Genomic DNA, 24,249 nt, shown 5'->3' with positions numbered 1-24,249 from the left:
AACATTCTGTGAGCAGAATACCATATTCTCTCATGCTTACTCCTGGTAGCCGTAGTAAATCTGGCATATTTTTTGGTACAGTGGCTTCAACAGGTCACCCTACCCCTTTACCAAAAGTTGGAGAATGTGCATGAGATCAATCAGCTATTGTGTAAATATCACCTATTCACACAATCTGACAAATAAAAAAAAAAAGCAGTAAATTGCACTAGGAGGATTTAGACAGTTAGACACAGGAACAGGATTCAGGCTGCAAACCCGTCTCACATAGCTGGCTAACTCAGAGCAGCAGAGACCTGTTTTTCTGTAAGCCAAGAAGAGTCTCAGACATCTGCACAACCATTTCCTTTTGGTTATTTTTAACTTAGCATGCTAACTGTCCCAAAAAATAATTCTTCAGTAGCATATTTCCCAATTCACCAACTACAGGATTTAGGTGGATAACTGGGTTTTGAGAGGTCCTATTTTGGGAACACACAAATTGCCTACACAACTATGGATTCAGGCTTACAATAATTTCACTGCTTACAAAGCAGATCACAACAGTCTTATGACAAAGTACTCCTAAGCATCAAGTAAAATAAAGCAGTTGGGTATAAAACTAGCTCAGCACCACAGTCTCAGAGGGAAAAGCTAGGGAGAGAAAAAGGCAGAGAGATATGAAAGGATTTCTCTACCCAGACAACTCAGGAAGCTTTCTTTTTTCACTTGTGAACACCTGTGTTCGCCTGGGGTCTAATGCCTACTCCCGGGGTTGTCTCTAGCTTCCCAGCATGCTCTCTAATTACTTTGTAATTATAATACTCCTTACAGCTCATACTTTTTATAGGAAGTGGATGAGCTTATTATAATAATATTATGTGTTGGAAGCACACAATTCTGAGATTGTTGAAAGCATTCTTCCTCCATTTAAATGCAACATATAACTATGAAGCTGAGTGCAAGTATAAATAACCACAAAATTTAACCTAAAGAAAAGCCTATTTAAAGGGAAGAGAACTATGCTATCTTAGAAAAAAATAGTGTACATATGAACATGCTAGACTTTTGAGGAAAACTATGTTGAACTTAATGTTAAGATACCTGAAGACAACCTACTTAGTTTTCAAGCAGGCATTAGTCTACATCACAAAATCACTACAAGTATATGGGGAAAAACAACAAACTAGCTCGCATAGTTTCTACTTAAACTCAGGCCTGTAAGCAGAATAGCACAGAAAACAGATGGAAGTATAACCCAAAACTGTCCTATAAACATAAAGGCTCAAAAGCTAAAGAGACTTGCTTTCACATTCAGTACAAATATTAGTGGAAAAAAGTTATACTAAACTGACTAACTGCTGTAACTAGCATATATCTGGACAGACAGAAGACTACAGTTTTGCCAAGCTGTTCTGAACTGTACTCATCAGCCTGGGAAGGTGATAGTCTGGAAAAACATGACACCTGCCCCTCCCAACGATGCCAATTTCAGTGTTTTGTTCACTGTCATGATGCAAAACTTTAAAAAGCAATTTAAAGAGAACAGTAGACTAAAATTGTTTTACTTACTGTCTCCTTTACATTCGTACCAGACATTATCTTTACTCATTTTCAGTTGTTCTCTCAGGCTACTACAGGTTGATGGTACTGTTTGTAAGAAAACTACTGGTAATTTTCGTACACTACACCATTCACACTTGGTAAGTTCTGAAGTTTTCAAGTTAATTTCTCGGATATCACTTTCTGATTCTAGAAGAAAATAATGACATTATATTAAATTATAGTAAAAATACATAGGTTTGCTTTGCAATTTCTCCCTTGATTTTAACAAAGAATCAGTATGTGCTCATTAACTTTATAAAACACGTTCTAAAGTCTGAAATTAACCCATATTCAGGAAGCAATACCTATTAATACCTTAAAAGACAAACTGAACTCCACTCTCACCTGTCAGGAAAGTAATCAAAAACAAAGTGTTTTCTTCTCACCAACTTTAATCCAGTTTTAATTCCCGAGAAAAAAACACCATTTCCAGTGATGTAAATTCACAACTATTGCTGTGTTATATTTTACAACAATAGGTTTGTAAAACTTTCTTTGTAGACTTACCTTTGATCAAGCTCCCTTACGAAAAATAACTTCAAAATTAAAAGAATGATGATCATTAGAAAAAATGATTAATGGTAATCAGTTAAAACTTTATTTAGTAACAGCCTCCACCGCAGAGGCTATGTAGGAGCCAAACCATCAACAGGATAGAAAACAGGAGCCAACATAAAGTCCTTCTAATAAAAAAAAAATCAATGCAACATGTCTGCCTCCTCCTCCTTTCCCTGTAAAAGGGAAGAAACACTGTAGGGAAATCCTGAAAATACTTAGGCTTTTATTCAGTTAAATTTGTAAATATAACTTGGTCAGACAGATGGCAAGTGAAAATTAGTGGAACTATTACCACCTAATCTGCATCACCCTGAGCATAACTGCAGAAAACCATATGGTAAAAAAAAAGTCTATATATCCTCCCTTCTGTTGGCTACTGAATTCACCCCTGTGGCTCCCATAAAGGGAGTCTGCTGCTTGTACAACCAAGGAAAATAGTTAAACAGTTACCAAAAGCAAGTATTCACTGGCTGTAGACTGGAAGTGGCGGCCAACAGAGCTTCTGCACAGCAAAGCAGCCCTCCTTTCTTCTAAATCTCAAATACCTCTGGTCCCACTAACCGGGGAAGAAGCAGCCCAGCTCTAAGACAGGCTGCAGCAACAACATACTCCCTTCAAACCCACTGGGCAGCAGAAATATGGTACATTATCTAACTAGCCCATCTCCTTGCCCTGATTCTCCTTTCTCTCCCTAAGGACTTACATAGGAGAAAACAAAGGTAGTAAGTAAATGAAAATCTATAGATGACAATTCATTTATGAGTCTTTCCTTCCCTCTTTTGTGTTTAAAACAACAAAAAAATAGTTTTCCAAAGCTAGGCTGTAATACCTCAGTGCGTATCATAGTACTTCAATTTTTAATCACAGAATACCAGGTTGGAAGGGACCTCAAGTATCATCTGCTCAAACCTTTCTTGGCAACAATAGTGAAGACTACATGTCCAAGCACCCCATACAGCTGAATCTTAAAAGTGCTCAAAGTTGGGGAATCCACCACTTCCCTGTGGAGATTATTCTAATGGCTGATTGTACTCATTGTGAAAATTCTTCCCCTTGTGTCCAGTCAGAATCTCCCTGGGAGTAACTTGTGCCAATACCCCATGTCTTTTCCATGTGACTCCTTGTAAAAAGGGAGTTTCACCTACTTTGTACCAACCCTTCACTGGAACACGGTGATATGGTCTCCTCTGAGACTTTCTATTTAGGCTGAACAAACCCAGTTCTCTCAGCCTTTCCTCACATGTCAGGCTTCCCATCCTTCGATCATCTTTGTGGCCCTTCTCTGGATACTCTCCAGCTTCTCCACATTTTTTTTTTTGTATAGTGGTGACCAAAACTGAACACAGTATTCCAGGTGTGGCCTGAAAAGCACTATGCAGAGTTGGATAATAACATCTTTATCTCTGCTGGTGATGCATGTGTTGATGCAACCCAGCATCCTGTTGGTTTCCTCTGTCACAGCTGCATCCTGTTTACTCATATTGAGCTTGCTGTCTTGTCAGGACCCCAAAGTCTTGGTCAACAGATCTGCTCCCCAGCTGGGTAGATCCCACCCTGTGCTGCACACCTAGATTACATTTTCCCAGCTGTAAGACCTAATACTTCTCCTTGCTGAACTTCCTTCCAGTCTATCCAGGTAATCCTGCAGGGTGGCTCTCCTTTCCAAAGTGTCTACTTCCTCACACAGTTTGGTATCATTAGCAAACTTTGGCAGGGTACACTAAATGCCATCTTCCAGATCACTTATGAAGATACTAAGAAGCACTGGGACCAATATTGATCCCTGGAGGACACCACTTGTGACAGGTAGGCAGTTTGTGAAGGAGGTATTTACCACCATCTTCTGGGTACGGCCTGTCAGCCAGTTTTCTCCTTCCTAAATGAAAGCACTTAATTCACTTTACCTAATTTTTCACTTTCAAAAGCAGACTATAGTAATGACAATTCTAACTTAAACCCAGATTCAACTTATTTAACTGAAGCATATAGGTCCTTCTAACTGTGTCTAGATAGAGAACATTGCCAAAACATGACCTAGCCGGTCTCCTCGTGACTGTTTACACTGAGACGAAGCATACTCCATTTCCTGCGTGTGGAAGACTGCCTACTCTTCAGATGAAAATTTAAATTATATTTATTTTGCATGAAGACAAGCATAACATATTTTACCATAAATGCCTTAACCTGTGAACAGCATTTCCTGTAACACTGACGTAAGACAGACAATAGCACTTATCCATTAAAGGCAACAAGAACAGGGGTTTTAACACATTAGAAAGCTGTTGGGAGTTGCAGAAAACTGAGAAGAAATGTGAGGAAAATTTTGAGAACTTGACATAGATTTATTTATGTAAAAACAGGCTCAAGACAGGACAGTACTACTATTTCTACAGCTGTTCAAAGCATTTGCCTTTCTGTGAAAAAGCATGACCATTGTAATCATCCTGAAGAAAACACAGTAGGTGTCATTTTTATTTTGAGACCCTTACTTGTATTTAAACAAATCATGCTACGATTATGAAGTTAACCAAAATGGAGCTAGCTGGGAATACATCCATCTTCCTCCAGATGCAAAACTCAAAAAACCCCCAAACAGCAAATGTTCCAATAAATGCAAAAATGCAGCGTTTAATGAGTTGCCATTTTTATGCTATTGAGTGATCAAGTCCCATGGAAATAATTTCACCAAGCAGCTGTTCTGACTAAAAATTGTCAGATATTTACTATAAATTTTAATAAGCTTTTTAGTGGTTTGGGGTGGGTTTTTTTAATACATTTAATACATGAAAAGTGGTAGTTTCTATGCATCTCTATTTTAGACGCAACAGAAACTTAAACATTTCAGTTAGCAAAGTATACACTTATCTTTACAGGTTGTCAGACACCTTTTTGCATATAAGAATGTCAAAATGCAATAGCACTCTTTTACAAATACCAACATATAAAATTCAGTAGGACTGCATCTTCATGGAAACTTAAGATTAACAAAAGGAGGCAAAGCTTGTTTTCAGGCTCAAAGCAAAATCCTACAAGAGAAAACAAAGGAAATAGAGCAACAGTTGTAAGCTCACCATTTCCTAAACCATGTCACTGCATTTCTTCCAGTAACATGAAATATACTAAGTTCAGGCTAGAGAAGAAAAAATTTGCAAGGGAGATATAGACAGGAAAGATCTAACACAGCTGGGTGGGTTTTATAGCCTACTTAAGCATCTCAAAAGAAAGAACTAGAAAGTGTTAAAGAGGTAACACCTTTTATAGGAGGTTACATTTGCCTCTTGTTAATCATTTTCAAGAAAACCTTTGCCAATCATCACCACAATACCTACAGCTCTTCAACTATGATGAAGGGGAAAAACTAATAACCCAACTGGAAGCACACCACAAATTGCTAATTCCTGCTATCTGTGAATTTCTTTCTGTCAGTAGAAGGCAGAGATGACGCAAAATCATTTTGTTTAGGTCAAATTTATACTCCCCCTTTTTCCCACCCCTCCCCCCACCCCCTACATATTTGGGTACAGGCACCCAGTATAACTTATTATGTACACGACAAAGCAGTATCAACATTTCACTATGATTCACTCGATAACTCATTTCACTTGATAATTCCTTTTTAATAAGTTTCTTCATTCAGCATACATATAATGAGTATTAATAAGGAATGAAAGATGTGCTCACCTTCTTGACTTTCTAGGCGTATTTTGATATAATCCAGGCAAAACTGTGGAAGACAACACAACAGTAAGATTTCACACCTCCTCCAAACCAAAACTGGCTTAATGCCTTTTAGCTGTTAGCAAACATATTTCATTTGACTAAGTACTTAAGTAATGAAAAAATTAAAATAAAAATGTAAAGTTTAAAAAAGTTTGTATTTTAGCACAACTCAACAAGGCAAATAAATCTTTACTAACTATTCAGTGTCTCTTTCAGTCATAGTAACTGTGCAAACCTAAGATTTAAGTACTCCATTTTCAAAAAGGTTTAAAATACTCTGAGAAATGCCACAAATTATAAGGAGGAAAAAAAAAATCCTCAGAAGAGAATGTCACCTACCAGTATCAGTATTTAACCAAACCAAGCAAGAGGGTTTTGCAGAGAGGTGGAAAGAACGATCAATACCTCTCTGCTATTTATGTGATTACTCCAGCAAGAAGTATGCATTTTATCTTGCTTACTGAATACAGCTAACATTCAATGTCTCCTTGAAAGTGCCCATGTAACTTAGAAGGCTAACAAAAATATTATTCTATAGAAGTAAAATTATTCACCTGCAAACGTGTTTATATTCCTGTAGCTATTGTCTTCAATGTTCTTAAATGCACACTCATCCATAAGCCCCTCCCCAAGCACATAAACAGGGTTTTCAAGAGGTTTGAAAGCATAATGTTTCTATTAAACACCAGAACTAGATCATATGCATTAGTACGTAACAGTACTTGGGGATTCTTTGGGAGTCACAGCCTCTGAAGTTAGAGAAACTTACTAGTCCAGGAAAAGGCAAAATATGTTATTTAAGTATGAAAATAACAATGCCCACCAGAAACTGATCCTGATTTGTCAAATAACAAGTTTACTTACAATCACAGGTTCCACTACCATTCTTCGTAGTGTTCCTATTCGTATACTTCGACAGTTCAGAATGACACTTTCACAGGAATTTTGATAACTTAGTGGTACAGTCTCAGGTAGAATCTCTTGAGAAGTAACTTTACGACGTTTTATTGGAGTGTTAGACACAATGTTCCCAAACTGAAAAGTAAGTGTCAAAATTTCAGTATGTCTCCCTAAGATTTATTGCTAAAACAATCCTGTTAAAAATTAGTGACTTAATTTTCAGTACCTTCCTGCTGGTAAACAGAATTATTTACTATAGCAGCCACCTCAACCATATACAAAAGGCAAAAAAAATTCTTAAAAGACTTCTTGAACCACCTGAAGTTGTTCTTATTGCTAGATTTAAGAAAAAAAAAAGCAGCAGCAAGCTGGCCCTTGTAGACATTTTGTTAATAATTCCAAATCACAGACAGCACTTCTAAAATTGCCAAAACCAATTTAGTTTTTGTCATTTTGAAGCACTATGCAGCCTGACAAAACAAGGTTATTTTTAATATAATTTATTTGTTTATATACATACAAAACCCAACAATGCTGTAAAAGTACCATAATGATGGTGGCTTTATTTTTTTCTTTCAGTTTTTATTAGTCTAAGGTTTTGGTGACTGAAAACATTGAGTAATTACTGAAGTACAGTGCATAACATTAGCAGGAGTGCAATCTTGAAGGAACTTAAATAAATAAGCCCAATGAAAATCCTTAAAGCAACTCTACAGAACTATTGAGATGTTTTTAGGACAAATTCCAGGGCCAGAAGACTAAATGCTGAAAGAAGGTCACATGGAGTTTGGCTCCAGTTCAAGAAAGTCTCTAGATACTGACTGAAGCTCTACTTTCAATGAAGTCTTCTATTTGCCAGCAGAACAGTATTTTAAGAAAGTATTAAAATGAAGGCAAGCTGGGTGATAGCTGTCAGGTTAACGTATTTCTTGTATCGCTTATATTGCTCTATTTTGTTGAAGGATTGCCTATACACTAGTCTTTTCTTTGGTATTTCTTTCCAACCCTAACTATTCTATGATTCTATGATTTATATTGTTTCATACAGATGTCCATTAATAAACATTCTTTTGAATTACAAAAGACAAGCTCCCAAAAAAAATATTTTAAGGTATCTAATATTTTTATTAAGACTAAATCTTGACAATTGTGCTGAAGTCCCTAATCCCTATCTTGGCCATAATGCAAAATACACTTTTGGATGTTTCATCTAACTATAGTGGAGAAGGGAGAGATTCTAAACCCCTGTAAATTAAAATACTTTCCTAATACTCTCATTGAAGACAGCTTTTCATTTTTGTCTGCTGAACTAGCTAAATATTATTAGAAACTCAAAACTCAAATTACAGACAAACTGTAAACCAGAAAACATTAAAGTGTTTCTACATTAAAGCAGCCTCTTCAGGAAATAATTAATAAATATTTTGAGAGAAAAACAAATGGCTTCTTAAAGCCTTAAATCATTTTCTAATACATCTATTACATTTTCTATTAAATCAGCCAATAACTGAAATTTTTGGTAGTTTCCTTGAATCAATACAGAGTTTGTGTTAAATTTCACAAAAAAACCCCACCAAAACCCAAAAAACACACAAAAAAAAACCCAAAACCCAAAAATCCAAACCAAACCAAAAAACCCAAACACAAAACCAAAAACCAAAACAAACCTGTTTTCCAAAGCAAACTCTTGCCTATTTTTGACTATAATATGCAGTTAATTTCCAATTTTACAACTGGTTCTTGAAGACTAGTGAACAGGAACATATGGATATACACAAGAAATCATTCTATGAAACATTTGGGAGAATTTCAGAAGTCTTAGACACCAGTGCCTTCACAGTGTAACGTGTTCAATTAATCCAGCATATAAAGTCCGAACAACTGAAATTCGAAAGTAATTATCATCCAAGCTTTACTGCAGGCTAAGGGTTCAAAAGCTTTATATTGCTAGTGGTGACCAATTATATACCACATTATGAACATCCATAATGGCATCAATTACAGCACTAGAATGCTGACTTCTGAATCTCAATACAGTATGAAAGTTTTGGCATCATTACTTTAGCATTCTTAACTCAGGAAACACGAAGGATTTCAGACAGCAGGTGGAAATCTGATTAAAAACCAAACTTGAAATAGTGAAACTGGACAGGTGACCAAAACCTCGTTTCAATCAGCACTATTAATTCAACACTAGTTGCCACAGGGAATTTATTCTTCACAATGGCTTACTGTTGAAAGTGGATAAGATTTTAAAATACTGTGAAAGCTGTCCCCTTTGATGGCACTTAAGTTCATGGTGCATTTTTTGGCTTTGTTCAATTCTTGCAGTGGTACTCAACTAAAAAACAAAAGTCCCACAATGAAATCCCAAAACTAAGTGATATTAGTTGGGACAGTTGTTAAAGTATTTTGATTTTAAAGGGCCACTCTTGTTCCCAGTGTCTCTTTTTGTGTTTAACTCTGTAAGTCCAAAGTCTTACCAGGCAACAGCCTGTACTGACATTCTTCTGCAAACTATGTAAGGCCCTTGAGTTCCACAGAGATACCCCACCCCATTTCAAAGAGTGTACATTCAACACAGATGCGTTTATGTTAAAATTAAGAATGCTTGTAAAAATACAATGAACATATTTTCATGTTTCCAGTACTACGTAAGCAGAGATTAAACTTGATGAGCTACTAAATAATAGAAGCATCAAATATAGTCAACTTCTGACAACGTAAAACAAAGCTTTACATTTTCCATTTATGATCTGATTTTGGTTTTGTTTAAACAAAGCATTAAATAGTACCTGATCTTTCATTCTTGCTTTTCTTGGTAGTGTGACTGCAATTTCTGTATCTGTTGTTATACTACCTATTCTCTGTTCTATTCCACAACTGTTTTCCTTTAATGCTGCTTCCACCTTTCCTGTAGAAGGAGCTGGGGAGGAGCGGGCTGAATCTGCAGGACGAGGTGAAATGCTTTCCATTCTCCTAGTGCTGCCACTATCCTCCTCCTCATCATCATCACTAGACAAAACAACTAAACAGAAAATATTAAATTCTCAAACACTACATTTTTCTGTAACAGATATTTCAAGCAATAGCTTAAAAGTAATTTACGTAATTGTCCTGCAGTGCCAAAAACAAAAGTCCACATTTATCATTATATTATGCTTTTATTACTGTTTATTTGGAATCTACTCACAAGTGCTCTCTCCCTCATTTTTTATTTCTCACAACTGACTATACAAGAAATGGATATCATTAATTCGCCTCTAGACACAGAAGCAAAGCCATACATTTCTTGGTGCAATCAAGCATGGACAACAAATAATACAATTTCAGAGAAACTGACAAGAGAAATTATGAATGAAATTATGCAGATCAGTAAGACAACATGGTCTAGTAAACTAAGCATGGAACTAGAAACGTAAGTTCCCAAATTCTTGTTCCTTCCTGCTTATAAATTAATTAGAGTTTACACAGAGAAAGCAGAAAAAATGACATTTTACAAATTATGAAAGATGGAAAAATATAAAGACTCAAAGACTGCCCCTTTGAGAGAATGAATGATAGAATTCTGCTAAGAATGCTTTTTTAAAACTTATAAAGTATAAGTCTTTTTTAAAACAAAAAAGATTCATAAAATAATTTTTATTTTCCTCAATGTAGATCTTCCTCATAAAGTACCTCAGTATATAAAAAAGAAATTACAAAAAGGTTTGTCCCACCTTCCCGAGAACACATCCACAAAACAATTCCATATAAAATCAGTAATATATAAACCTGCAAGGACAGTTCCTTCATTACACAATATTTAGGGTTTCCAGTTTATGACTATAGTCATAAAAAGATACTTACTTGGATCATTTAGTTCAGATGGCCTTGTACTCCTCTGTCTTAAGCTTCCTGTAATTTTAGGATTTTTTGTCCCAGTTGTAAGACCAACTTTTCCATTCTGCCGCAACATAGAATGTCCTACAACTTCATTACTCAGTAGAATATCTGTTGGACCCTTCCCAACAGTAGAACTATAAAACTTCTTTGTGCTGAACCCTGTACCTGAAGATTTTTGCCCTGTTGAATTCTGATGTATTGAAGAACGTGATAAAGGTCCCACAGATTCACTTAATGACACAGTTTGTCTGGAGACTCTTTGCAGAGAAGCACTTTCACAATGTCGGCATTTGGTCTGCTTTTCATTCGCCCGCCCGCAATTTGGACAATTGGTAGAATAATCAGTTTGTTCCAAAAGCTAGAGAAAAACACACACAACATCAGTAACTGGGTAAGTATAGTGATACCATTTTCAAATTTTGCATTTCATTTCTATTCAGAATGAAGGCTGACAACACTATATTAGCATTTACGAGAATGAAAAATGTTCTAACACGAACAGATGTAATTTGTGACAAGTTTTTTAAAGTTACTAATGTTGGACAACTCAAATTTTCCTTCTTGCCTTTTGTCTTTCCATATGTAAAAGGCTGCACACTGTTCAGATACATATATACACCAGCAGGAAGGTCCAGTTATATCATTTCTGTAAAAACTGTTTCATTTGACAAAAATAACCTAAGAATACATACAGCAATGCTAAAGAGGACTAGAAGAAATGTCCCAGGTCATGAATTTAATTTATCCTCCCAAGATAACAGCCTGGGAAAGCATGTAGAAAAATCACTCCTCTAAGGAAAAAAAAACCCAAAAGCCAGGAGGGAGGGTGTGTGGAAATGAGAAATACATTGTTCGACTTGAGGAGGAGTTCCCAAAACTTTCAAGGGCCAAAGCAGGGTCCATAGTGGAAAATATGGACAGTGTATCCTACCATGGCAAAGGCATGATTTTCCAAAACACAGCCATCACCCCCAGCCATGAACTAACAGTTATCCAATAACGAGGACTTCCTTTGATGTGGGATCTTCAACCATTTAAGAAAACCCCAAACAAATGTAAACACATATAAGGAGTACATATTTTTTCTGCAGTTTAAAAAAGCTACACATACAATAGCAAAGCAGATGCAAAAAAAAGCCCCAAAGCCCCACTGTATAAAATGTATCAGACCTTCAGCCTTTAAAACCTGAGTGGTGAGATAAGATATGTAGGTAACATGAAAATCACTGTTGTACCTCAGTGCTCAGTTACAGGATGCAGTTTTTACAAAGATACTGCATTGAAGAATTTCAAATCAGACATTAAAATACTCAACAGAAGCTACCAATTGTACCTGAAGGATCTTAAGCACAGAATAAATGCACGCCTCTATTTCAACTACACCCCCAAAACTTAAAACCAACTTCCTTTCCACAGTTTGAGAGCCTACATCTTGATGGTAGGGGTAGCAGTGTTTAATTAAGAGGAGCATATTCTTTCTTTAGACTTTAACATAACTACTTAAATAGATCAGTTCTACCTAAATGTGAACGCCATATAACTTGTATCATACAGCATTTTTTTAAACTCTGAAACCTGTAAAACACAAGCACTATATGCCCTATAAAAATACTCTGCCCTACATCTAAATGTTTCAGAAACCAAAGATTTTGTTTTTCAACTTTTATTTTAGTAAGCACATATGATGAAGAAAATCCTCTTTCCTTTAAAAGTTATGTACACTTTTAGTCATTGAAAAGTGCAACCTGTTATAGCCTAATAAGATGAAAACCATTTGCATATTGCCTGGCAAGCAACTGGTTGTGTTTGTAATTCCTCTGGCACAAAACCACCGCTAACACTTTCCAATTGTTCAGAGGTTCCATAAACCTCCAATCAATCTTCTGCACACTTAAAACAACTCACGGCTCATGAAAATGCACACAGTTCCTGACAAAAAAAAAGAGTTGTGCTAGCGAATTCAGTCACAGCAAGATCTGTTCTATATCCAGAAGGTGTATCCTCAAACTATACAGTCTTATGGGATCATAACTACCCCACGGGACTGAAGGTTCATCTAGCCCTGTGCTGCACTTTCAGCAGTGGCCATTGGTAGATAGCTGGGAGCACAGTGAACACAGGAAGGACATATTTGATTTAATTACCAACTTAAACATTTCCTGAGTCAGTGGCTGAATTGAAATAAACCTGTTTAATGATGATGTAGCCTCACAATTTTTATCAATCCCTTCTCAAAATCTCATAATACATTGTGTGAAAAAGATGGAGGGTTACTTTTCTTCAGCTTACTGCTGGACAGCTTTACCACAGGCACTCAGCTCTAGGGGGTGAGAAAAAGTAACTGGTTCCCATTCACTGCTGCTGGTGTTCTCAACTTTACAGATTTCCAAGATATGCATGGGAAAAAGTACCAGATGTAATTGTTAAATACTGCTTACAAATGCAGTCTGTCTGACGGCTTTGCAAATTAAATCATGCCTCTGGAACAATGTAATCTAGTCTGACAGTTTTTTATCAGGGAGACACAGAACAGCTTGTTGTAGCAATGTGGTCAGCTACATGCAATCTAGCTCAAGGACACGAAGCTGCTGACGCTTCTACATGCAACTGTGGCCTCATTTTCCACATGTATACCATCAAGGAAGTAGTTCTGGCTTTGTAATAGTAAGGACTGTGCTCAAAGCACACCTTGCTCCAACATGTAAACGGTTTTCAAGTTAGAGCAAGGAGTTACTGCAAATGGCCTACACTGACCAAAATCCAGCCAGCAAATGATGGGACTGCCCCCATTCCTCTCATGCTAATTCACGTAATTATAAGGAAGACATAAAGGTGACATTTGTTAGGTCTTCAGACTCTTGTTTTTTAGTTTTGGTGTTTTTTTAATGCTCCATTTATTTTTAAATTGTTTTATTCAATTCTCATTTCAATCTAGAAGATTGATTTCTTCTTTTGTCCCGTACAAGAGAGAACATAAGTTAGGCTGTGCTGAATATTTTACTTTATCAAACAACATAAATGGAGTTATCAATGTAATGCTTAATACAAACTCCACAGAACTATGTCTGTTGCTTCTAACTGCTTTGTTATTTCATTACTTACCTTATATATTTCATATCTATATAGATATTGTTGTGGTTTAAGATCAAAACTTCAGCTACTCGAATTTCCAAATAACATCATATTAATTAACTAAGTATGTAATGGAAATGTGTAAGAGTACCACTAAGTGTTTCATCCTAACAAAGAAATACAATCAGACTTGGTTTCTAATACACAGGAGCAAACACAAGCTGATTATATGCAATAATCAAAGATCTACTTTTTTTTTAAACCAAGATCTCCTTACAGGAAGCTTTGCTTTCATAGACATGCAGTGTGACCTGCGTGTAGGCACTATGAATCTTCCACAGTAACCTGGGGAGATGGTAACAAATACAGAAAGCCTTATAGGAATTTTCAAAATATCTTACATCTGATGTTCGAAAAAGTTCCAGACAAAACATCCTGGTTGGCTGCATCCAGACCAGGGAATGCCATTTGGATACCTGTGCTAGTTTCACTGGGAAGGAAAGCAGCTTAGGAAGAAGTACTTGCATCTCTGCAGTACCTCTATTGTTATCAGTACCGAAAATCTTGACACTAAAAATGTGAAAGACACCAACATATGTCAAAGAGTAAAATCACTTCGCTATTTCAGACATTAAATCAAAATTATCAGTTGCTGGTTTACCAATCAGCCAATCAATTTAAATACAGGTTCTTTTGCTTTCCAGTGCAGCATGTTTGTCTAAAATCAGAAAAATCAACATACACACTTAAATATCTCCATCATGTTTTACATGTTTTTAAAAATCTAATTTACATGTTTTTAAAAATCTAATTTACATGTTTTTAAAATCTAACCCACCTTTAACTGAGTTAAGCATTTTTTCGTAGCAGAAGATAGAGTGAAGTCAGATTGATATGAATTACAGTGACGTTTCTGTTGCACCTTTCTCTTAATTTCAGGTTCCGATTCTGATTCTGACTCTTCTCTGTTTTCCATTATACTGTCTAGGAGGGAAAAAAATACAAAAATGTTAACAAGAAATTCTTACTCATATGCTGTTAAAATTATGATCAACTTAATTTTTAACATATACTAACTTGAATTACAAATAAACACATTTTTAAACATCCAACAAACTACATTGTTTCAAGTGTCTCATGATTTTGTTGTATGAATTAAAAAAAAAAATCCCTGAAGTAATGCTGGTTTATTAATACTATTTCAGTTTCTCTTGGTGACAATTTGTAGCTCAGTATCTTTGGAGGAGACTCTGGACTTTAAAATCTACATCTGCTACTGAAAGCAGAAGGGGATCTGCTGGATTATGCTGGTGGTAATTTTCACTAAAGGACTGCTGGTGGATGCACTTAGAGTAATTGGAAATGTTGTGTGCAGTTAGGATTTATTCCTTCAACACAAAGACTCTGGAGTACAGTGAACTATACCGCCACATTCTGTTTTATATTGGGGCATTCATTTAAATACTGGAAGAGTACAGGAACACAGAAACCCATAAATTAACAATGTACAGAGTGAGATTTTCTACATAACATTAACCTGAAAAGGCACAGAAGTGTAACTGGCCAATGCAGAGGGCTAAAGCAGCTGAACAGCAGGTTTACAGATTCTACCTGCACTGACAAGCTCAACCAAACACAGTTATTTTTCTCTTCCAATTTCGCAGTTTCCACACCTCAAAGCAAACAATATTTTCTCCCTTGTCTCTCCATCAACAGTCCACAACCAATGATACAAAAGCATGCTTCAGTAGAGGTACAGAGCAGTGCTGACACCAACTCTTCTACTCACTAACTCAGTCCATGAATATACTGGATACCAAGTGTTATTAACCATGAATGGCACATTTTGCACATACTAACAGTGCTAGAGGAGTTCCTCATGCATAATTCAAGAACAAGCTGGAGGCTTGGGCTCACATTAGATGATCTCCAGAGATCTGTTCCATCTCCAACAATTCTTTGATTTTGAATTTCCCAATTTAGTTGTTTCTAAAATAACTGAAGTTAACTTAAACCTCATTATAACATGACTGAATAGGTTGCAGAAATCACTCAAAAAGGGCAAAATCCTCCTTCAAGCACAAAATTGTACCAATCTAGAATAACATAAGGATACAAATAGATATACTGAAGGTTACACAACGATTGGTAACACACACTCCCAAAGCAAAAAAAAAAAATATTATTCTGCTTAAAAGAAATGAGAGCTCTAAACATAACTTACCCACTCTCTGAGACCGTGGTAATCTAATGTGGTCTGCTTCTACCTTCTGAAGCTCAGGGGGGTATTCTTTTCTGGAAAATGAATTAGGCAGACAGTTGTTCTTTTGACAGACACCATTAAAATTCAGCAACAATTATACATGGACAAAATAAACCTGAAATGCATCTTGAAAGCTACGAGTAACTTCTCCTCTTACATGCTATTTGTATACTTAAGTATAACCAGAATCTTAGGAACAGCTACTGTAAAGGTCTTAGAAGTGTTTGTGATCTAAATCCCTTTTGATTGTAATCAGTAGTTCAGGAATCTCTCACTTTCAGACCCAAGTCTTTGAAGGTTAAAGCCTGTATCTCCTCCTCACTCATTAAGCACAAGATAGATACTTTTAAAATACAAAAATAGAAACAACTATTATTTTAATATTAAAGTGGATTCCACAAGTTCCACAATTAAAAAAAACAGGAAGAGAACATGCAGAACAGAGGAAAGAGATCTGACATAAAAAACTGTTATGGCCAAAAATGTAAAAGAACACGGGAGAAGGGATAGCTCCTATGCATTTGTTTTTGAAAACATAAAAACATAGCCAAACTAGTGGATGATAAAGGTTTTGTTGGTATAATTTGTGTAATATACATATCACATTTTTGTGCAAATTAATGCACTATAAAACATCAAAGATCTGAGTCTCCTGAAAAATTTAAGTTTACAAACAAGTGTGTCAAATTGGCTGTTACTGAATTTAGACTCCTGAAGCTCACTGCATCTCAGCTACTGTTTGTGGCAATTCTCTCTCAGCTCTCTTACTCTGCTCTGCAGCTGAACATTATGGTTTCTGCTATAACAGAAGATGGCACACACCTGAAACACAGGAGGCCTTGCCAGCAACTTCAGCAGAAACTGTTTCTACTGGCAAATTAAGCCAGAACAATGGGCTGCAAATGGGTCACACATATCCCATACTGATACATCTGATTTACAAGCACATTAATCAACAACAAGGTGATAAAGCAAACAGCTGAAGGCAGTAACATCTCAAACTAACAGCTAAATTTTGATGACCCACCAGACAAAAATCTGGCTCTGACTGAAGCAAACTTCAGCAGTAGGCATAAATTTTTATTTCTTTCAGCACAGAATTTCCCAATACATCAGATTATAGTCTTTAAATTTTCTGCATTCCTAGGGTAGTATTTCTCAGGGTTTTCCCTGTTCTTTCAAACAAGATTAACCTACAGTGCTCTCTGGGATACTTCACCCAAACACAAACAAGTTTTACTGTCTTGAGAGGCTGCAGCATGAAGGAAAACTGGGGCAGAAAGAAAGACTGAGAAATAAACGAGGTCGGATTGCAACACAGAATGTAGAGACCCCACAGTACTTAACCCTGAGTGCCCACAAACATGTCACAGATGACGGATTAAGCACTTTATTTGTTACTAATTGTGTCAAACGTATTTCTGAAACAATGCTGCTCCCCCAAAGGATGATTTTTTTTTTTTAACTTCTGCACACAAAAATCCTGAACAAAAAATCAGAGGGGTAACATGAATGTTTGTTAACAAAGTATATGACTTTTTGGAACATTTTCTTAAAAAAAAAAAAAGAAATTCACAAGGGATTACTTTAAAAGCACAATTCATGGAAATGTAAGGCAGAGCTCAGATTAATCCCTACATAGTGAGAAGCTATTACTATCAAAACCAGTGATAATGACATTCTAAATGGTAGAAAAAAAACCTGTAACACCATTATAGGAGATTTAAAAATATATAAACTTTGCAGTAAGGATGTGTGAGCTGTTTTCTGACATGTTATAATTATCTCCCAGTAGTATTTAATAACATTGTCTTGTTTTGAACACAACCACTGTTTGAAAAAGTATTTTCTATAAAACATTATAAATAGAAAACATTTAATCAATATTTATGATAAAAAATATTACAACTACTTGACATTTAATTGAAAGCAATGAAAACAATATGGAGATTTAGAATACTAAAGTATCTTCTAAAAATAAGTTTGATGATTGAAGGTCTCTGGACATTTTAAAGTTATTATTTTTCTTCTAAAAATCATATAGGTTTGTGCTACATTTTTAACACATAACATGTATTTATTGTTTTAAGATGGTAATTTGCTTACCATATATCGCTGAAGAATTTTTTTACAATAAATCAGAATACAATAGCCGTATTTACCCTTGTCTGAATTTTGTGTTATCAATATAGACTTATTGACACTTACTAAATGGCAAAACACTTGCAAGAATACACAAGTGCTAGCATAAAATGAGTGTCTTTCTTCTCCCACAATATGCTTTCACTTGTGTGCTCACAATGAACCAGTGACACCCAAGCCCATGTTACAAAAAACAGCTCCAAGTCAACTGAGGCTTTCCAACACAGTTTAACTTGGTCAGCAATTCAAGGTCAGGTTTGAAGTTGCTCTGAGTTAGAAACAAAAGCAAAGACAACTTTTAAGATTACTTAATTGGAGATTTCATCTGAAAAAAATTGCTTTCTTGGAGATAGGGACAGCCCTCCCACAAAGGGGCAGCAACCTGAAATGCCTCCTACTAGTTTCCTATCCTGAAAAACCCACACAAAACCAAAAAGAGCCCAGAGCAGAGCCCAGCACCACAAAGTTTTTACAGATGACAAAATGAAGGCTCCCCTCTCAGCACAGTGTTCATTGACATTTGAACAGCTGCAGATCCATTAATACCTTCTACTTTACTAAGTACACTGAGTGGTTTAATTGTGTGAGTGCAGAAACAGGATGGAATGGAAACTCTAGTTTTTTTCTTAAATCAAACATGACACTATCTTTAAAGACTATCTAAAAAATAAAAAAAAATTTTATCAGAGAATAAAAAAAACCATGCAGCACTTCCAAACAAATGCCTTCTTGCTGTTAAATCCATTTCAAAATAAACAAATAAATGAGGGATCAAACAGCCAAACAAATTAAGATGCAAGACTACCTGACTACTGTGTTTAACAGAAAAAATACCACAAGAAATATAATACTGATCTCTGTTCCTACCATCCTAACAAATATTAAAAATACACTTTTTTTTTTTTTTTGGCCTGTTAGGTTTCCCAGAAATACTTATGTGATTTAGATTTTTGCTTGAAGAACAAGGTTTCATGCTCTGAGATTAAATCATTTTAGGCATCTCATCTCATCTCATCCATTATAAGCAGTTCTGCTTTTAATACCTTAAGTACAAGGGAGGTAGACCAGTATTTGATAAAAGCAATCTCAAGAAGTAGCAAAGCATCAAACAGCAAAAACATTAATTACAGTACCAAGACAGGTCAGGCTCTTCCTCCAGCATACATGACCAAAATACTAAGGCAGTCCGGACTGTGGAGAATCCTCAACTTTTGACACATCTTAACAACTAAACGGTAAGACATTCTTCATTAAACATATTCTGGCCCAAGAGAATAGTGTCACTGATTTAGTATCTTCAGCATATATTGAAAATTATTGCCCTATTCCTATGCTAATGGAATTGAACCTTAACTATCTTCATATTGGGCTGGTACACAGAGCCATGTGACACTCTCTAGTCAAAGTGAAATTTTCATCTAAAAAGTTATTCTCTACCAAAAAAGAAATAAGGGGGGTTTGAGGGCTGGGGCACTGAGAGGTGGTGAACACAACACAGAGGAATAATAATTTCTGTCTGTGTCAGAAAGGAATGAATGTAAAGAAAAAACTGCATCTAGGAATTTAGGATACAGTGCTGTCTTAGATCAGAGCTTTCAAAACTACCCACAATCTGGTACCATCAATTTGAGAGAGGCTGCCTTAGTCAGCTTTTCCTCACTCTGCCTCTGTATACTATTATTTGGAAGTGTAACACCACAGCCAAGCCGCTGGTTTCTCCATCACTACACAAAAACAGAGTGAAGCATGGTAAGATAGGAAGCACCAAGCTGCTGAGGTGAGATTTTCCTTCAGCATGCCTTGTAGGAAAAGCAGAGTACAATAGTCAAAAGCTGAAAGAGAGAAGCAGCAGCACAGAAATTTGGGGGTTTAGTACACAGGTAAGTAGCCCCATCTAGCCCAGAAAGTCAGGAGCTGCAATTGCACTTACCATGATGGCAATGATTAAAACTAAATTTAGGACCTTCTGCTTAAATCACATTCCCCCACTCGGACAGCAACAAAAAGGAAGGAAGGGAAAAAAAGAACATACCCAGTAGTACTGGACTAAAAAGCAACAGGTGTTCCCAAGGGAAAATTAAGATCATCAGCATGGAACTCAACCCTATTCTTTTATGACATTCACTGCCAAATTAAAAACATTAACTGCTGAATGGATAAATAATAACATAAATGCAGCACAAGTTTGAATGGGAAGAAGTACTCAAACTCAAAGCCCAGACAGCAAAAATACAATCAAATCCCTTCTTAGAGAGCCAACACTACTAACTGGTGAATATATCTGAGATTTCTTTTAAGAAATAACAAAAGGCAGTAAAACAAAAAAGGCTCAATTTTACTACTTAATCTAGAAAATCCTGAATTCACAAAGAACAGATCTACATGATATTCCTGCGTTATTTATATCTTTATTGGTTAAACATTATATACACTGTTTAAACAATTCAACATGATACCTAGAATATACTATCAAAACCACCTACATAGACACAATATTCATAAAACCTCAATGAATTCATTACTATCAACTTCTCCACTAATATGCAAGTTTAAACTATATAGGAAGAAAACCAAATATATTCCCTATCACTAATGAAATATTAACAGCAATAAAACAGATGCAAAATGTGAGAGAAATGAGCCTGAAATGAGCAATGAAAAACCAGTATGCCTGGTTTTGCTATACATTTTCTGTTAACTGCTTTAAGACATACAATTCATGAACAGAATATACACAGTAACCCAATAAAAATTTTCAATGCTATTCAAACCAAGCTGAGATGACAGACTGAAAGCTGTTAAGCACCCTAATGGGACATACTTCAGAACCATTCTATTGCACAAAGAATATGAAAAGAATTAGCAAATTCTTAAATTCTGGAGAAAGTTAAAATTTATCTATTTTCATATTGGTTAAATAAATAGGTAAATTACCAGCGGAAATGTACCCAAAGTTGACGTTAACATAGCATTTACAGATGCTTGGAAAGATCCTTTTTTGGTAAAAGGGAGTACGTGAATCACAAAAACAGAACAAAAACAACCAACCCCTATCACACATGAGCAGATATGACTGACTGGATTGAATATTCTTTAACTAGAATTATAAATCACTCAAGCAGTTAATTTTCTTAATGCTCATCGCCATGCTCATTTCATCAACAGTAAGCTTACCTTTCCTTTCGATCCAGATTGCTTAAAATATGAAAAAAGAAAAAAAAACATAAGATGCAAAGCCCCACGTGTTGCACATCACTAAATTCAAAAGTTATTCAATATAAACTATAACTGTTTCATTGTCTCTTGCGCTCACTTGACTAGTTTTCAAATGAGCATTACTATTTTTCACAGCATTTTTGTAACAGTAGTTATAAATACAATACCAAATATTACTTCACAGACAGCAATGGTCCAAATACTACACTGTCTTGCATCTTTTTCAACATGTAAAATGTGATTAATTCCAAATTCAACCTGGCAATCTCACATAATTTACTGCAATGTAGAACCTGACATGACAGAATCCTAATACTTGAATTAAGATCAAGCCTCAGTTTTAACCCCTGATTACCATGCAAAACATGATAAAAATATTTACGTGTTTCAATTGAGAGAAAAAAAAATAATCAGAAAGCACTACTTAAACAGTTAGGAGACCACATGCAATCAGCTAATGGACAGAGAAGGATAAACAGAAGCAACCAGCCTCCTGCAGAGGTTTTGGCTAAGAAGAACCTCCAAATATATTAAAGAATTAGGGCTACTAGTTTCAGGAGCGTCTCCATTAACATCAGTGCACAGAGCTGATACTCACAACTCAGGTCCTTTGTATACCAAGCCCGAGATAAAAATAGATCTAACTAAGCACAGCACAAAGGCAACTTGAGAACACTGTTGTTATCTCTCTTGCCTTTTCGAAAATTGCAATAAAGAATGCTGTAAGCTTTTAATCTATGTGGCTGCTCCTCCCAAATATCAAAAACCTAACAAACTTCTATCATATATGCATTACACTAACAGTATCCTAAAAAAGAACAAATTCAAACTGTTCCCTGTTTTACTGCAGTCAAATTAAACAGCGTGATGATATTACAGGGCAATATAAACTCATTCTCCTTTCCTTTTCACAAACAGAACACTCACAAGAATAAGGCAAACTGTTAACCAAAGGAACAATACTGAAAGTAGACCAGGTAAGAAGGCAATCCTGATAGTCCTTACAGACTGCAGTATAAAAACATACTTAATCTCCATGGTGCTCGGGGAAGAGAGTAAAAGGAATTCAAAACTGAATGTGACCATTGCAACTTTGACTGAGATGAGGGTGATCAGCTAATCAGCTAATGCTGCATGAAAATGGTGGAAAAATTGCTTCCAACTGGAGCTGGCCTTTACAAACAAAAAAACCTGTGTTTTTTGTAGGTCACATCTGAGTTTATAAATCCACTCTGATCCAAACCATGTCCAGATGGAGCCAGATCCAGTATCTTTGTATCCTTGGCACAGTTAATATGTAACTTGGATTAACTGTTTACAGGTGCTGTAAAAAGTCACACTGTTACGAACTGTAAACTTTAATGCTAAGAAAACTAACAGCAGGAAAAAATTCCAAAATGCCCAATACTGTACATTTTCATTACATTAGATGCCTCGCTTGTTTTAAAATTGCACATTAATAGAATGCATTTTAAAAAACTTTTACACCTCAGAAACTTTAAGAAATGAGAATCCTGGACAGACCCAGGAATTATAACAAGCAGTGTCCCTACAGATTGCTTCATGCAGCTCATGTCTTAAACATGTTGTACATACATGCCGTTCCAGTGCCAAGTCTTAAGAGAACAGTAAATCAACATCATAAGAAAAAACTATGCATCCATTAAATGAAGCAAAATAGTCTGAATCAACTACAACACTAGGCCAAGCCATATCTGAAAATCTGTTGTATCAGAAGTGAACAAATTTTAACGTCACCCCCAGACTGCATTAGAAAACCATTAATATTATTTATCAAATTATTTTGAAACGCCAGATTTTGTTTACTGTAAGCTTATATTTTACATATGAGTACAACAGATACTCAGACAAAATTTAATAATTAACATGCATGTGCAAAAATTTGAAGAGCTGAGAAATAATAAGAATAAGCTCCAAATTCAACTTGATAGAGATTATGACTGAATTTCATAATTAGTCTGCCCTGGGTGACATCATCCCCACACAAACAACCCAGTATAAATAACAGAATCTGTAATGGCAAAGACAGAGAGTCAATCTGCTCAGAGCTAATTTAGTAATGGTTTTATTTTCAGTTACCCATTCAATAATCCACTACAGATTCAGGAACAACATATTAGGTTAGTTAAAACTGTTTTCCCCATGTTGTTTCTGATCACCATACCTTAAAAAATTTTTATAAATGCAATTAATGTAAAATAACACATCTTTGGGTTGCTTGTAAATTCATATAGGAAAAAAACCCCAATACCTTAGAACTCGATTCCCATGCGACTAGCTTCACTTTGTCTTGTGTCTAATTGTCTAATCTTATTTATCTTTATATATACCTAAAATTTTACTCATGGTCTGCATCCCACATTTCCTGCTTATAGTCCTTTCTGAGAAGACATAACCAGAACTTACTTTTAAACTCACTACTGCGTAATGTCAGTAAAAATTAGCAAAAAAATTAGAGATAAAAAATCACGCATAACTACAACCAAAAAAATACATACCCACTTCATATACATTGGAATTTTGTGTTATGAACAATTTTCAATAGTTCTATTTTACTTATTTTTTCCTAACTACTGTCTTCTCATTAATAAATCTGTATTTTCCACATCAAGTAGCCCTGAGATCCCCCTTCTTTTTTAATTAAAAAAAACTCAAACCCAACAGTATTACAGGAGACCACGTTCTATTAATTTTCAAACCTCTACCTCAGAAACAGATTTAGAAGCCTTTAAAAAGTAGCCATTTGAGTCAACTGGCAAAAGATATGGGAATTAAATATCCTTTGCACAGTGCCCCTGTAAAGCTCACCCTCAGTCAATTAGATCATGCTGATTCTGACATCCTCCAGTAGCAAAGCATTGCTTGGAATTGTTATGACTATTTCCTGC

At 35.7% G+C, this 24,249-nt stretch overlaps 1 protein-coding gene across 2 annotated transcripts in view; it reads right to left on the bottom strand.

The window, feature by feature from the left end:
• SENP6 (SUMO specific peptidase 6) overlaps window positions 1–24,249 on the bottom strand; it is a 73,483-nt gene that overhangs the window by 18,431 nt on the left and 30,803 nt on the right. Inside the window, exons 6-13 of one of the 2 annotated variants that reach the window (XM_031052638.2) lie at window positions 21,299–21,319; window positions 15,944–16,014; window positions 14,558–14,703; window positions 10,612–11,005; window positions 9,558–9,790; window positions 6,727–6,897; window positions 5,824–5,866; window positions 1,552–1,731 (exon numbers count right to left, since the gene is read on the bottom strand). In XM_031052638.2, coding sequence (XP_030908498.2) covers window positions 1,552–1,731; window positions 5,824–5,866; window positions 6,727–6,897; window positions 9,558–9,790; window positions 10,612–11,005; window positions 14,558–14,703; window positions 15,944–16,014; window positions 21,299–21,319 — 1,259 coding nt within the window. The remainder of the gene's footprint in view (window positions 1–1,551; window positions 1,732–5,823; window positions 5,867–6,726; window positions 6,898–9,557; window positions 9,791–10,611; window positions 11,006–14,557; window positions 14,704–15,943; window positions 16,015–21,298; window positions 21,320–24,249) is intronic. The other variant, XM_005153305.3, reaches the window with a different exon arrangement.

Source organism: Melopsittacus undulatus, chromosome 3 (assembly GCF_012275295.1).
Source record: "Melopsittacus undulatus isolate bMelUnd1 chromosome 3, bMelUnd1.mat.Z, whole genome shotgun sequence".
Lineage (NCBI taxonomy): Eukaryota > Metazoa > Chordata > Aves > Psittaciformes > Psittaculidae > Melopsittacus > Melopsittacus undulatus.
This window is presented reverse-complemented; position numbering and strand designations above follow the sequence as displayed.